Source organism: Xiphias gladius, chromosome 9 (genome assembly GCF_016859285.1).
Source record: "Xiphias gladius isolate SHS-SW01 ecotype Sanya breed wild chromosome 9, ASM1685928v1, whole genome shotgun sequence".
Classification (NCBI taxonomy): domain Eukaryota; kingdom Metazoa; phylum Chordata; class Actinopteri; order Istiophoriformes; family Xiphiidae; genus Xiphias; species Xiphias gladius.
In genome coordinates, this window is record NC_053408.1 from 8,012,213 (window position 1) to 8,027,584 (window position 15,372).

General features: G+C 40.0%; 2 protein-coding genes across 5 annotated transcripts in view; one reads left to right on the forward strand and one right to left on the reverse strand.

Moving 5' to 3' along the window:
• LOC120794105 (inhibitory synaptic factor 2A) overlaps window positions 1-14,633 on the forward strand; it is an 18,748-nt gene extending 4,115 nt beyond the window's left edge. The window contains exons 2-3 of the mRNA XM_040134779.1: window positions 3,510-3,581; window positions 14,415-14,633. Of these exons, the coding sequence (XP_039990713.1) occupies window positions 3,510-3,581; window positions 14,415-14,598 (256 nt within the window). The 3' untranslated portion in view covers window positions 14,599-14,633. The remainder of the gene's footprint in view (window positions 1-3,509; window positions 3,582-14,414) is intronic.
• Window positions 1-15,372, reverse strand: part of dock1 (dedicator of cytokinesis 1) — a 179,096-nt gene that overhangs the window by 81,947 nt on the left and 81,777 nt on the right. The window lies entirely within an intron of this gene.

The following is a 15,372-nucleotide window of genomic DNA, read 5'->3' on the forward strand; positions in this document are numbered from 1 at the left end:
CGCATATTTCTTATTCCCAAAGTTGTATTTCTAGTGAGCCAAGCAAAAATTCTAATGCTGCTTTAGTCACACCAGATTAGCTTCATACTGCCCTTACATAAATGTCACTGACACAATAAATAGGAATGCCCATGGGCTATAGGTGAATTGTGATTGCAATTACATCTGATATATAACTGCTTATGTTATATGACATTCATTTTTCGTGGAAGGAAATGCAATGCTGTATGCATTTATCACTAAGCATGTGTTCATGACATGCTGCTCAGAAACAAACTGAAATTCCATGGTTAATGTACTGAGAGAAGAAAAAACACATTCCCACCACACATACAACACACACTTATGTTGGAAAGAAAAAGAAATTAAAAAAAAAAAAGCTTTGATACTCCGAATAAAAAGTAGTGCTTTCTTCCATTGATCTCTGCTAAAACAAACTGCAGCACTGGTACCTGAAGTCATTCTTACCACTGTAAATTCCCATTTCAAAATGAAGACTAAGTCAAAGTCAGTCAGATTTGCAAATCAAAGTTTTAGCCAATTCAGACCGCTCTGTCATTGCATCTGAGGACAAACAGTTACACCACAGTTGTTCAATTCATTAAAATTAAGCCAGAGTCCAAAAATGAAATATTCTAAATTTCTAAATCAGAACTTTAGGCTCTGTGATTGGATGTTTCTATCCATAGTGGACATTTGCCCTGCAGTGTTTATGTACAAAGACTTGACTACCCTTGACTTTTTACCAAAGTTTTCGATATTTTCTATCACAGTTACCTATCTTTTGTACTGATGACACAACTGGGATAGTTTTATACCTGTCCAAGAACTGGAAGTACCACAAATGCAAGTTACAGAACACAATCTGTGCAGAAAATGCGCAAGCCTTCCAGACCACAAATACACAAAACAACTTCTTCAAGTTTACTGCTCAACAAGAACGGAGACAGTTTGAGAGGAAAACAGCTAGAAATCATGCATGTGAAAGAAAATAATTCTCCCTTTTGGACGTATACAGTACATCCCTCAACTACAGCCCTGCCCAGGGCATACAACACTGTGTGAAGGGTGTTATGCAGTTCTAGAGTACATTACTGGTTGCATCCAACAGCACAAAGCTCAGGAATAATTTTTGCTGTTTCATCAGCCAGTGCTGGCAGACCAGAAAAATTAATCATACTCATGGGGACTTGTTGCTAGTCTGTCAATTTAACACTGTGTATGTGTGCATGTTTTTATGACTTTAGAATCCCGCCCACACAGTGACCTTTGGTAGAGCTCACCTAGTAGCACAAAGGGGGGAGGGTGTATAAATATACTGTTAATGGCACTTTTGGCTTCGCTTTCCCGAGGGAGGCCTGCTGAAATTAGCTCTGCTCTCTTATTTTCTCTTATCAACTCAGTGTGAAATAGGGGTGGGGAAGGATGAGAGATGGGGAGAGAAAGATCCAGACAGCATGGGGGCAAGAGATAGATAGAATAAGGGTGAGTTATTCAATGGATGTGATTCAGTTGCCTGTGTACCCCGCTTGTCGATCAGCTCATCTGGGTAGAAAGTGAAGGTGGCCATGACCTTCCCCACTGCACTGTCATCCCCTATCTAATGGCACACCTCTTAATTACAATCAATCCAAACGTCAAGTTAACTTCCTATCATTGCACTCATCCTCCTCTTAGATTCTCCCCATTACCTCATTCTGCTACAGCCTTCAATAACAGCACTGATATCAACACTTTTAATATACCTGTCAGAGCATATAGCACAGAAAGGAGTAGATAAGGGGGGGAAATTTATGATAGCAGTTTAATTTTTATTGATGCTGCACCTTATGGGCAGCGTGACAAGAGTACCTGAGAGAGAACTGAAAAATGCCCTGCTACTGCAAAGATGAGACAGAAACCAAATGTGAGAGTTAGCACATCAACCTCAAAGAGAAGAATCAAATGGCTGTCGCATTTGAAGTCCCTGATTTATGACAGTGATAGTTTGTTAGAGGGTCGGTTCACAGCCAAATTACAAAAAAAAATCCCAAACAAACCAAAAAAATATTTCCTCTCTTACGTCTAGTGGTATCTAGCCACTATGATTTTATCATCGATGACAATACAATGGAAGTAAATGGAATTTCATTTGTTAGATTCAACGGCAATATCTCTCTCCGGAAACACTGCACGCATTGCTTTTGATAACAATGTGAATAGTTTTCAGTTTAAAGCTTTCACACTGAGGTGTGGATAATCCAGAGAAACCAGAACATTGTTTCTGAAAAGAAACATTGCTGTTCATTCTTTTAATGTAGTCTTTCATGGCTGTGAGCACCATAAATCAAATTCCATTGACCTCCATTATAACGGGATGAAGGCAGACATCTCAAAAAAGATGTCTCAAAACCTGGGCAAAAACAAAAACCAACCCACTCTTTGTTGCAATAAAGTCAGTGTCACAGGTTTCATACCCATCTACCGAAGTAATACTCAAGACACTAGTAAACTGATCATAGACAAAGTGAATAAGCAAATACTTGGGACATCCACAAATATTTCCATCACATTAAAAACGTTTTTAGTAGAAGGATGGTTTTATTTGGTAGCTACTATGTGTGACTTATAACCATTTGACTCTGAAGGAGATTGGTTCATGAAAGGACAGTACCTGGATAAGTAATAGCTACAAAAAGCCTGACATCTGTACTGGGTTTACGAGACTTTTTTCTATTGATGCAGCAGTGCAGGTCATAACTATAAAAACAAATCAACAACGGATTTCCATCTTGTCCATGTCATCGCTTAAGTGAGTCCACAGTGTGTCCATTGTAATATGTCATTAATTACAAGGGGAAACACTTACCGTCAATCAATATGCACATTCCCACATGCTAATCCAATAAAAAAGCCATTTAGTGTTTGAAGCATATAACCAGATAGTTCCATTCAAGGCCATCACCTGGTCTTTAGCTGCCCCTTGAGAATAGGGATCTATAACGGGAACTTGGTTAATGAAAATATTTTATCTCAGAGACAACTAATCATAGAAAATATACGGAAACACAAGATCTACTATAAAAGTATATTGATGGGTTTGAATGTGAATTCAGTCAACCAATATCACAATGAAATTAAGATGGGCTGATTGTGTAAAGCCAAAGGCCTGCTTTCCTAAACAACACTGTTGAATTTTATCTGCTTAGAGGGCCTATTTGATTTCCAAATGACTCCTGGCAAGTCCATGATGAGAACTAGGTTTCAGTACAGCCCAGAATCTCATCCCGTGTACCACTTTGCCTTATCTGACCTCCACTCAGTCAGCCGCAGCTAATAGCCGACACAGTACACTTTCTGCCCTGGCTGCCGAACACAGACCACTCGGGAGGAAAGCGTGAATCCTCATCACCCTTATTTAGTTTCGTTCCTCTAACGAGGGATGACAAACAAGATGAGAAAGGAAGGTGTAAGGGAGCAGCTTAACAAGTCCTGTAATTACTCATTCACGACTCTTATCTTTCCCGCAGACTCTCCTATCGAACCGGACAGGACACAGCCAACTGTGACACGTGCCGGAACAGCGCATGCATTATTTACAGGTTAGTGGCCATTACTCTTCAAAGACATGATGATCCAAATATGCCCTGTCCTTTCTCCTTGAGGGAAATAGGACAGGTGGAAAAGGGACGGTAGAGAGAGAGGGGGGGGCAGGGGATACAAGACTAATATGGATGCTGTTAATGATCACACGGGAACGTGTGACATTTACACAACACGCTCTCTCTCTGAATCTATACATCTTGGTCTGAGTCTCCTATTGTCACTTCACACCCCTTTATTCACTGAAGGGTACTTAACAGGTGTAGGATTAGATAGACTTAGTGACGAAAGGGCACATGGTTGAAAAGTAGAGAAGATACATACTGTGGAGTGAGCGAGCACAGGGCAACAAAGGGTGAAATTAATTACCATGCAGACATCATTAAATATCATCACAGTGTGCTGTTGCCAAACCAACCGAGCTTCTGCATACTTTTAGATTCAGTTCAATTTCCATGTATTTGACAACCAGTACAAACGTGAGTCCAGAGTAATTAGTCTACCAGGGTACATAGTTATCTCCTTATGAGGGTATGTGTGCATGTTTGTGTACATGTTTGTGAAAATATTTTGCTCCCTGGTCTTCTGTGTGTGAATGTGTTTATGTATGTGAAATGACACTGAGACAAGTAGTTGATTAATAAATTAGCTGTTTGACAGAAAATTATGTGGCATCAATTATGATCATTATTTTGTTTCATTAGCTTATCGTGCAAAAATGCCAAAAATGAATGGTTCCGGCCTCTCAGGTGTGACGATTTGCCTTAATCTGAATCCCTTTAGTTTCTAACTAATGGCCCTCTTCGGCTCTTCGAACTTGTAATGGGTATTCAGCACTATTTTTTGATATTTTAAAAGACTAAACAGATCACAAATTAATCAAAAACAAAAGTAAGGATCTTCAGTCACGCTTATACCTCTGTAAGGCTATACTTAAGCAAAGTGGTGCTTTGAATTAATGTTAATGTCAACATGGTAATATGCTCCAAGTGACACTAGCATGTTGAGGATTAGCAGTTATAATCTTTATTGTCACCATTTTAATTTAGTCTGTCTGATGGGAATGTCATTTGTTTTTCAAGTATTTGGTCATAAACCAAAGTATTGGAGAAATTAAAATTTTGGCCTAATGACAGAACTAGATAAAAGTCAGGCGATCACCAAAGTGATTAGAATTTATCCTTTAAGGACCTTGAATATCTTCAGCAGATTTCACAGCAATCCATCCAATAGTTATCAAGATATTTCACTCTGAACTGCACTTGTGAACCTGAAGGAGGCACTAGAAGAAAAATCAGGTGACCAAAGTCACTGACGTGGATCCTCGGGAAAGCTTGAATGTCTGTACAAAAGTTTCAAGGCAAGCGATCCAGTAGTTTTTGAAATATTTCAGTCTGAACTTAAGTGGTGAAACGACTGACAGGCCAACATTGCCATCCATAGAGCCACGTTGCTACCGTGGTTAAAAATCCATAGATTAATCATATAACAAAACTAACCATTAGTTACAGCCCTAATGTAAAACTGTGTGGGGTCAGCTGAAGGTTCACAGTGGGTGGCCCTGACCTATGAGAGTTTGTGAGGTCCTGAAACCTTTGTCAGACTTGAGCCTTCCTCTTCTTCACACAGTGAGACTGAGAGTCTGCAGGTCCCATGAGGGCTCTTGGGTCAAAGTTAAAATTGCATGTCAAAACCTGTACGCGCATACCTGTATGTGCATCAGGCTGTTTTTTCTGTTTGATTCTGACAGTAAAAAAGAACAAGAGGGGAGAAAAGATGAGAAAGAGAAGAGATTTAAAGAGCAAGAGGGTGAGAGGCAATCAATAAAACTGTTTTTAGTGGACACTGCTGTTCCACTCAGTCGGCATTTCGCCTCTGAAGAGCCATTTAAATCATTTTCTATCTACTGCTCTCTATAACTGATAAGCCTCTGGACAAACTTCAATTGTCTCCTGAAAATGAAGGAGTGGGGCACAGCTCTGTTCCCTCTGATGTTTGAGCTGAGGAAGGTGCATCCTGTCATGAAGCAGAGTGTGTTTAAATTGTGGCATTGCAGGTCCCCCGCATAGCCGCAGGGTGGACAACAAGGACGGTGGCTTTTACAGCAATTCAGTGACAGAAACATGAAGTGAGGTGAGCTGAATTATCACACATGATGTGAAGGACACTGGAAGGGCACAAAATGGCTTGGGGGAATTGAGAGGCAATAGGTTTGGTACAGGGTTAAAGGACGGATGAAACAGGACAGACTGCTGAGATGGGAGCGCGTCTGGTATTATAAATTAGTCAGCACCATGTTTCCCCAGGACCATGTGATTTGGTCCTGGGGAAGAGAAGGCCCTGGTCTCTCTGGCTTACCTATCCTCCATCTACACTGTGCACGCCTGACTAAAGACCAACTGCGCTGGCCCTGTTGTGCCAGCCTCTGCAGACTCTAGAGACGTTCGCTAACCATCCCTATTTATCTGTGAGCACAAACTGCAGTGTGATAACACTTTTAAATGTTAAAAATATGATCAATTCCAAGGCTCTTTTTGGCAAGATATTTTTGGTAGTTCAGGGTGTACCTATGCTGGTGTGTTGGGAAAGGTGTTTCATTTATATATTTCCATGACCTGAAATCCCAATGAGGGTCTAAAATATGCAAAATGCAGGCTGAAATAAAAGCTACGATTAAGTGTGCCAATGAATATGAGCCAGTTTTATGGTAAGTACGTGTCAGTGAGTTGTCCAACATTTCTGTCTTATCTAAATTTTTCTAACCCCGAAAACCCCACAGAGAAACTGATCGAATATTATATAGAGTATCACAGACAAAGTCATTTCAGATTTGTCCGCTGACTTGGTCGGTGCTGATCATATACTCACAATGTCAAAAGTCTTCAAACAGGCGCTATATTCACATCAACACTCCACATTTTGCTTCCTAGATCTGCCAAAATCAGTTGAAACGCTTCATTTGCAGAGGAAGAGCAGAAAAAAAGAAACTCAATACAAAATAGAACGGCAATTTTTGACAAACCTTACCAGAACCTGGCAGGGTTTCAACTTGATAAAAGGGCAGAAATTTCTAGGTGAGATGTTTGAAATCTGTTAAATTGACCTGAGTTCTCCTTTAAGAAGGCACTTGGCATGGTAAATTTAATTGATTGGACACAGAATCAAATATAGCAGTTGTATTCACACAGGCAGGAGGATTAAATGGCAATCTAATTACTTAGATCTCCATGAAAACAACCTCTCTGGAGGTGGAGGAACACAGGATAGGAAGCAAAGCCATGAAGGAACATACAGTGTACGTGGGAAGAATAGCTGTCTATAATATCCATTAGGGTTATTTTCTGAGTATATGCGTGTCTTTGTGCCAGGGCCTAACCCCTAACTCTTGTGTTTATGATGAAGTTGGTCTCGTGGCCAGAGTTGACATATGGGTCCATCATTTTAACACAGCCCAGTAAGGAGCCAGCCATGCACTCTACAGCATAATCAATTTGTCCAAGAGTATACAGTATGGCAACATCTCAGAGCCCAATCTTAGCATAACAACAGCAACAGATCCATTTGGTGCCGTAGTCTCTGGGCATGGGCTTCAAACAAAATACACAAGGTGCTTTAGTCTCTCGTCCTTGTCTGGTCCCACTTTCCTCATTCTGAACCATCTTGAACTCAGTTTTTCCTTCATCCTGCCTCAATAACTTTCTCTATTTCATTGTTTGTACAGAATATGTTGTCCTCTCCTAACAGCCAAGATTATGTGTTCAATACTTGACACAATATGCATGACATTGAAACAGAATGGGAGAAAAAGGGATGAGAAGATTACTGCAATGCTTCCTGTCTTGCCAGATGATGTATTATCTGTTACTGGGAAAGGTGGACAGAGGGGAAGAATGAAAATAAGAAAAGAAAACAGAGAATAAGCATGAGAGACAAACACAAAGAGGTTGGACATGAAGAAAATGAGACAGACAGGATGGCGCAGAAAAGATGTGGATTTTAAATGCATTCCACTTATTCCAAGAGCAGAGTCATTAAGCCATGATGCGTCTTGACGCAAAAACCCTGTAATCTCATTTTCCTCAAATTGCATTTATATGGGCTAATGTGCTGATCAAACAGGGAGATAGATTTAAGTAGTTGTGATTAAGGGAGTCGATTGGGGAGGTCCCCACCACTGGGTACTATTGTTCACCAAGGACTACAGTTGTTTCCCATCAGTTCAATTTTGTCATTAGCTTCATGTCTTGCGATTAATTCAAAAAGAGGGAACAGCAGCGGACCATTAAACTACCTATCTGATGGTAAACCATTCTTTGAATAACACTGTGCAGTGCAAATAGATTGTGAAAAAAATCAACAAAGGAATGGGTATTTAAAAGGAGAAAAAAATCTCCAATCTATTGTGCAAGGCTATGAAAATCAATTAAGCGTTGCTAAAGGCTGAAGAGCTGATTACATTATAACATATGGAAATTACTGAGCAACAAGACTGTCCTACTGCTCGACTCTGCTGGGGGAAGATATCTCTTTTTGTGAAAGCATAATGATGTTTTCCAACATGGTGGCAACATGGTTACCATAGCTACAAAAGTGATCCTCGATTGGACAGACAGTGTGAAGGTACAGTGAGGACAGTCAGGAGGAGCACTTTCACACCCGGGGGAACATAATGGAGCAAAAAGTAAGGCAGGGTGAGAATATGTAAGAGCGTCAGCGAGAGGATTAAGGAGACAATGAGTGATAAAGACTAACATATGTTTAAAGTGGGGTAAAGGGCATGTGAGTGGTGTGTATGGCAATGAATGTGTTGAAGTAAGAAGTTAGGCATGGTACGGGGAATGGACGAGTTCCTTTTTTTCTTGCACACACACTTTTTGGAGAGCAGGAACATGACGGGAAAAGAGTGGGAGTGAGTGAGGGAGAGACAAAGCAAGACTGAGAGCAAGAGGGGGAAGAGAGGTTAAAGACTGACGAGGTCCAAAGTGCCTTTTTCAGTTTGTTCTGATCCGACAACCCACTCAGGGGAGTATCAGCTATGGGACAGGAAAATGCCAACAACGCTTCACTTTTCACTTTCAGCCAAAAATCAAAATGTGGAGTGACGCAGCAGGCCTGTGAAAGTTTCATAAGGAGATTCTGATAACTGGGCCGGGTAGAGACTAATAAATCTTTCATTAAAAGGCCTTTTGAGTATGTTTCAAAGACAAAATGGTTATCTTTTCACTCTGCTTTTTTTAAAATGAAGTTATGCAGATTTTTTTCTTTTCTTTTCTGTGACATTTAAAATTCCCTGCTTTGCTGTTCCCAAAATACAAGCCACTTTACCTCTACTGTGTATGATTCTCCTGGTAGATTGAAAGCTGTGTTTTTGATAGGAGTCGCAAATTTAATTAGGGAGCAGATTCAGCTTCACAAAGTAACACAAGCTAAGATCAGCAGCTACTAGGATGTTGTGTTGGAGCATCATGAATCTATAGGTTGATCAATTATGCATACTGAAGATCCTTGAGATTGCATACAAGGGTTTAGTCTGACTACAAAACAGGTATAGAGCTTGATTTAGCATTGAAAAAATACCATGATAGAGCACTGATACAGGTAGCATTTGAACTTGAAAGGGCGCTGGATTAATTGTAGCTGATTACTGATTTACAGCATAATCTGACATCACATACATGGTATCAAGTGGGATAAATTTTTATTTCATACAGAAACTGAGCTGTATAAACAGGATTTCTTCATTTATAACACAGCTGTAAGTGGAAAATTTCATCTTTTCAAAATCCAGTCATGACATTTATATTTGACTGGACAGTGAAGCATGGAATCTGACAGGAAACATGGCAGAGAGGTAGGGATTGACGTGCAACAAAGGTCGGGCCACAGATTCAGACTTGAGATGTTCACAATGTTGTCTGAACCATGAATTCCAGACTGTTCTCACAGGTTGATTTCTGGTCACTGCCAAGATCTACTCAAGATCTTTACTCTAGATTTGGATCTTCAGCTGAAGTTAAACACACCACTGCTTCAGAATTGTACCAGACGTATCATAAACAGAGAGTCTCCGCATCAGAAAACACTTAAAGTAACATTTGTCCATGGTTTCTTGACAAGCAACATCAAGCAGTCTCTTGCAGTTGTGCATCTAATGACCGACCTCTCTCAATAGCAGAGGTGAAAGTGGTGTCTCGTTATACTGTCACAAAAATAAGTCAGAATGGACTGTTGGCTCAAGAAGGTATGACTGACTGACGGCGACAGCAATTTGTCTCCCATATCCTCTAAACTTTCAGTGTTGGTTTCACTTAACCACGACGCTGATATTTCTTCAACCGTAAACAAGTAGTCTTGGGGAGTACTAATGCATACAGTATGTGAAAAAAGTTGTATAAAGCTTTTTGTGGCTCCAGGGGGAGTGGTGAAAAAAAAAAAAAACAGATACATTTCCACTACTGATGTTACTTTAGTCAGCGTCGTTTGGGACTGAAGACTACGAGTTTGAAAATGAAAAAAAAAAAAAAAAAAAAATGGGGGTGTGGAGTTAAAAAGTGAGTTTAGATATAGATATAGCATAGATGAGTAGCTCGCTAGCATAGATGAGGAGCTCGCTCCTGATGCTTGATTGATCACTTGATTGCCGCATTGATTTGTCTTTTCTTTTCTCTTCTTTTTCGTTTTATTTTTTAAACGTCCATTGTGAGTGCAACAATGTTACAGGAGTGCACTGCTAAACTGGTACTATTCAGCCACATGGGTGGAAGAATAGAAAACCTTTATACAAGTTTGACAGTGGGCATATGGATCATTTCAGAGGGCACTGACTTCTGACTGTTCTGTATAAATATATGTAGTAGACGTAAACAAAGATGTGTAGTCTTTTTTCCCATTCCTTTATTCGGTCCCCTTTATATGATACTTCATATAGTACTTTCAAGTATCTTTGACATTAGGAAGAACTGAGTTGAGAGGGATACAAGTGCACATCAATATCTACTGCAAGGTAGATAAATAAGTATTAAGTAAGTAAGAAAGACAGGTAATCATAAAATAATATAAGTAATTGTTTCATAAGCCTAAAGTTATTGTAGAAGCACACGCACAAACCCAAAGGCAAGAGCTGAACAAAGCAAAGACTGCTACACGAGTACTGTGAACTCAAGTGCACTGATAAGGTATACTCTCAGAGCATAAATTGAAAATATGACAAATGAGTGTACCAATAAAAATAATAGTTTTTTTTAATCTGGTTAAATGCCTGTGTGTCCAGGCAGGGCAATAACCTGTAGCAATGGATGCACAGCAACAACAGTCTCAGCAGTATTAAAGGATTACAATGAAGTGCAGGGAAAATCCTATTACTGCTATCGCGTGTTTCCGTGTGCGTGTGTGTGTGTGTGTGTGTGTGTGTAACATACCCCGCACAAAATGACACAGATTTAAACTAAAGTATTTCCCCAAAGATACCCGAAAATGGTAGAGATCTGTCTCCTTACTTTACACAGTATTAATTGAAGGTTTTTCTTTTTTAAAGATGAAAAAGACAATGAAATACTAAGGATAGTGTTTCACCAATGACAACACCACACATTCATTACACTTTGACAAACACAGCCATTGATCACAAAATTCTTTGATGCTGCCTTACTACAGTTATTTGAGCTGAAAGAGGCTCTTAATTATGCACAATTATGAATTTTGTTTAATATGTGAGCTTGAGTTGGACTTCAGAAGACATCTAAATCTTATTATACATCATGAGCCTGAGGGCTGTGCTCACACATGTACTTCAGTTCCCTCGGGCCTTACCAAAGGGGAAAAAATTAAAATAAAATCTAAAACTGGTATCAGAGTGCTTTTATAGAACATCGCAAGACAAATAAAATCAACAGTAAGACAGCATCAAGAAAAAGGAATCAATAAGTGTAAGACAGTGAAACAATGATAAAATCCAAAAGAGACTGGATAAAACAGACGGGATAAATTATACGAAGATCAGGTAAAAGCATATTTATCGCAAAAGGTTTCTAGAAAAAATTTAAAATCAATTTTGGAAATGAGAGAAGCTTATTGGCAGGCTTAGGGCCACATGCTGGGATGTACAGGAGGCTCCAACTAAAGTCTGTAGCTAATTCATTGGTGATAAGTGAAATCTTAAAATCAATTCAATTGGAGACCAGTGCAGCCTGAAAAAACGAGTTACATGGTCTCTTTTCCTATTGCCTCCTAAAATCCCAACTGCTGAATTTTGGACCAGATGTATGCAAGAAAGACTTGGAGTAGTTTGAATAAAGAAAGCTGCAGTAGTCTAGGTGAAATGACATTAAGGCAGGAATTATTGTACCTTCTCTAGGTCTTCAAAGCAAATATTTCATCTGGGAGATTTTACTGAGCTGAACAAGACACCCCAGGACAAATCTGTTAGCCTGTGCATCACAAAGTAATTCTGAGCCAGACAAAACGCACGCATTTCATGTGCAGGGCTTCACATTTGGTTCAAAGCCTGCAGGGTTTTTCCAAACTTTAGCAACGACTTAGGCCAAACCAAACAAAACTGCAAATGATTCACTGTTGCGTTTTAGTTGTAGTCCATTTTAGGTTCCCACATACTCACAAATCTTGTTCACAAATGAAGATTTGGAAATATGGAGTCATCTGAAGTGTCAAGTAAGGTATTCATTGGTCTGTTTCAGTGAGCTGCATGACCAGCTCCCTTTCATGCAGCCCAGATGTGTTCATTTAGTTGTTTCAGCGATAGCATTCTCATCGGCCCTACATTAACCAAACAAGCACAACACAGACTTTTGTTTATCATGCATCAAACAGTTTGGGAGTGAACTCATCCCGACTTGTATGCACTGATACACACATGCAACTGTTTCGTCAGACGGACTAACCTGCATGCACACACACAAACTCTGACTTCACGCAAACTGAAAGGGATTTACGTCAGTGTAATTAACAGCCAATGATTTGTCGCTAATCGCTGCAGTGTTCTTGGCCCCATGTAAAGGCCCGAGTCAAACAAATGCAAAGCGCTGAGTGTCTTGGTTCAGCACCCAACCTTCGCTTGAGTCACTGTCAGACACCCACATTTACGTCCGTTATGTTCTAATCAATGCCAAAACCATCAACGTACATAATAAAAACGGTCAAATTTTACTGTGACACCTTATTTGAAATTGTCCCAGCTTCTGGAAATTATTTTTTGGCTGTGCTTTGAGACGCATCAGACAGAATTATCTGCACCTACAGCTCACCTGGAATACTAATCATTATCAACATCCAGCAGTTTGTAATGGAATTCTAGTCAATGTAGATTTTTAAAAAAGTAGCTGCTCTTTATAAATCTCTTAACAAAGATTTCTTAGTGTCGCAACAGGTGATCATTACAGACGCCTTGTATTTCAATCAGAGCAGGCAGGCGACTGCCTAGATCACATTGACACTGCAGAATTTCTAACAGTGGTAAATGACAACGTCTAACCAGACAAACTGCAGTATTCATGACGTGCATCCTGTTGCCATTATGTCAGTCTGTCTGTCAGAGTGCCCACCCGCCCCACTCAGGCTTGTGGCTGGAGGAAGCTTTAGCAGATTTAAGTCCCTCTACACTTAACCACAGCTGAGGCTGTAATCTGAGTTTCACTCAGCAGTACCTAGTAGTCAGATGTGTGCGGGCGTGGGATTACAATGATGGCTGGTCCAGATAATTCCCCTAGCACCCTGGGAAAACGTGGAGTGCACTGAGAAGGAAAAGAGAGAGTGTGTGTGTGTGTGTGTGTGTGTGTGTGTGTGTGTGTTTGTGTGTGTGAACAAAAATCCTGCAAATGTAATCATTCTGCATCCCCATTACCTTTTGCTGATGTTGTAACATTGTTCGGGGATCAAAGCATCATAATATAAACTAAAATCCTAAAAGGCTCACATCAATACCCAGGCTCTGATCTCAGTTTTAGCAAAGCAAATGATCTTAAGTTCAACACCTTCTCCAGTGAGCGAGCACTCCTCAATGGGAAAAATACTATTGGGCTTCCCTCTCGCTTTATGAATCAAGATAATAATGCAAATAACAAAAGCGACAGCAGCGGCAGCATCAGCAAAGTGGACAGCCAGATGCAATCAAAAACAGTCTTAACTGGGAGATTTTACCGAGAAATAAGGAAGAAGTGAGCAAGAAATTTAGGTCGCTTTTTCAGGCTAAGCAGTGCTGTGACAGATGGCCGTCTAGGGGTCAAGTGAGAACAGGCCACATCGTAGAGCCTTAATATGGTTAGAGGGGAAATGTGGCTGTCAAAACATGTCAAGATTAGAAGAAGCGTGAAGGGAACAGAAACCTGAGTGGTTTCAGTGTTGATGAAGGAAGAATATACAGGGTAAGATATATAAAATGAATGCCATTATTCAGATAACTGCCAGGTTTTCAGCCTGTTCAAAGTGAAGGCTGGTTGAGAATAAAAGCCAGGTAAGAAAAAATAGGGGGGGCACAAGAATGAAATAAGTGGTATTTGAACTATATGACTCAAGGAGATAAATTCACCATTATTCACATTTATGCAGCATTTCTTCACTAAGTACAATAACATAGTCATACTACACCCAACATTCCAGCAGCGCCTGGGTTGCATTATCAGCAGCAAGCAGCAACAGAAAATTAACACAAGCAGAAGAAAAATCAGAAAACAGGGAGGATTCTATTAAAATAAAATATATGATAATATATGTTATTTAGTACGTATCGTAATAGTGCATGGATGAGGTGGTGTTAATACTTGCATGTAGCAGTTAGCTAATGTTTGAATTGATTACGTTTCTCTGTTTCTTTGAATTAGTGTGGAGCTGGACTTCAAGCAGCAGGAGGACAAGCTGCAGCCGCTGATGAAGAGGCTCTGCCCTACGGAGGACACCCATTTCGCCCCCCTGCCTTACCCCCAGGAGGCCTTCACCTCCACCCCAAAACGCAAGTCCAAAGCCGACTCCAAGAAGCATGCGCGCTGGAAACTTTGGTTCCTGTGAAAACATAGGACCGTCTCTTCCCCCTGCTACCAATACAGAGGATTTATGCGTCCACCTGGTCGTCAATATTTGTTTGGTTTATCCATTGTCTTCTGTTTTATCACATCTTCTTGGCTTTTTGTAGACTTAATAACTAGTACTAATGGAGAGCTCCACTACTGGACACTGAACCCCTTCTCGGAGATGACAGGATGTGTAATGGGACACAAGTGTGGATTCCATGGAAAATTCAAAATCTCAAGCTTACCAAAAATGGATTCAAAATTATTTTGAACTAATTTCTTCAAACATGGTGTGAAATGACACCAGAGCAACATATTTGGAGATCAGCAAGGTGAGAAGAAGAATTTGATTTCCCTCTGTCTATTTGCATATATTTTTCTAGTATTCTACGATACTGGTTATGTGACCGTCACATTTCTAATCACCAGTTGGGACTTTGTCTTTCTCCCCAACCTCCAGGAGAGGTTGGCAGTTCAACCACAAAGTTCTGAGGTCTACATCAACAGCATAAGCACAATTAACACTGTTCAGGATACATTTTCTCCAGAATAATTAAAAACAACAAACTATTTTGAGTATTAACTCACACATGTAGATCACCTCCTAACTATAACAGATTGAAGACTTTCATAACAACTAAAGAAGAGACATTAAGGACAATGAAGTCAGACATGTTTATTGGAGTTCTATGATCAACTTTCTATCTATCGCTAAAATGTCTCCTTGAATTGACTAACTTTGAATTGAAGAATGAATAAATAACACTTATTT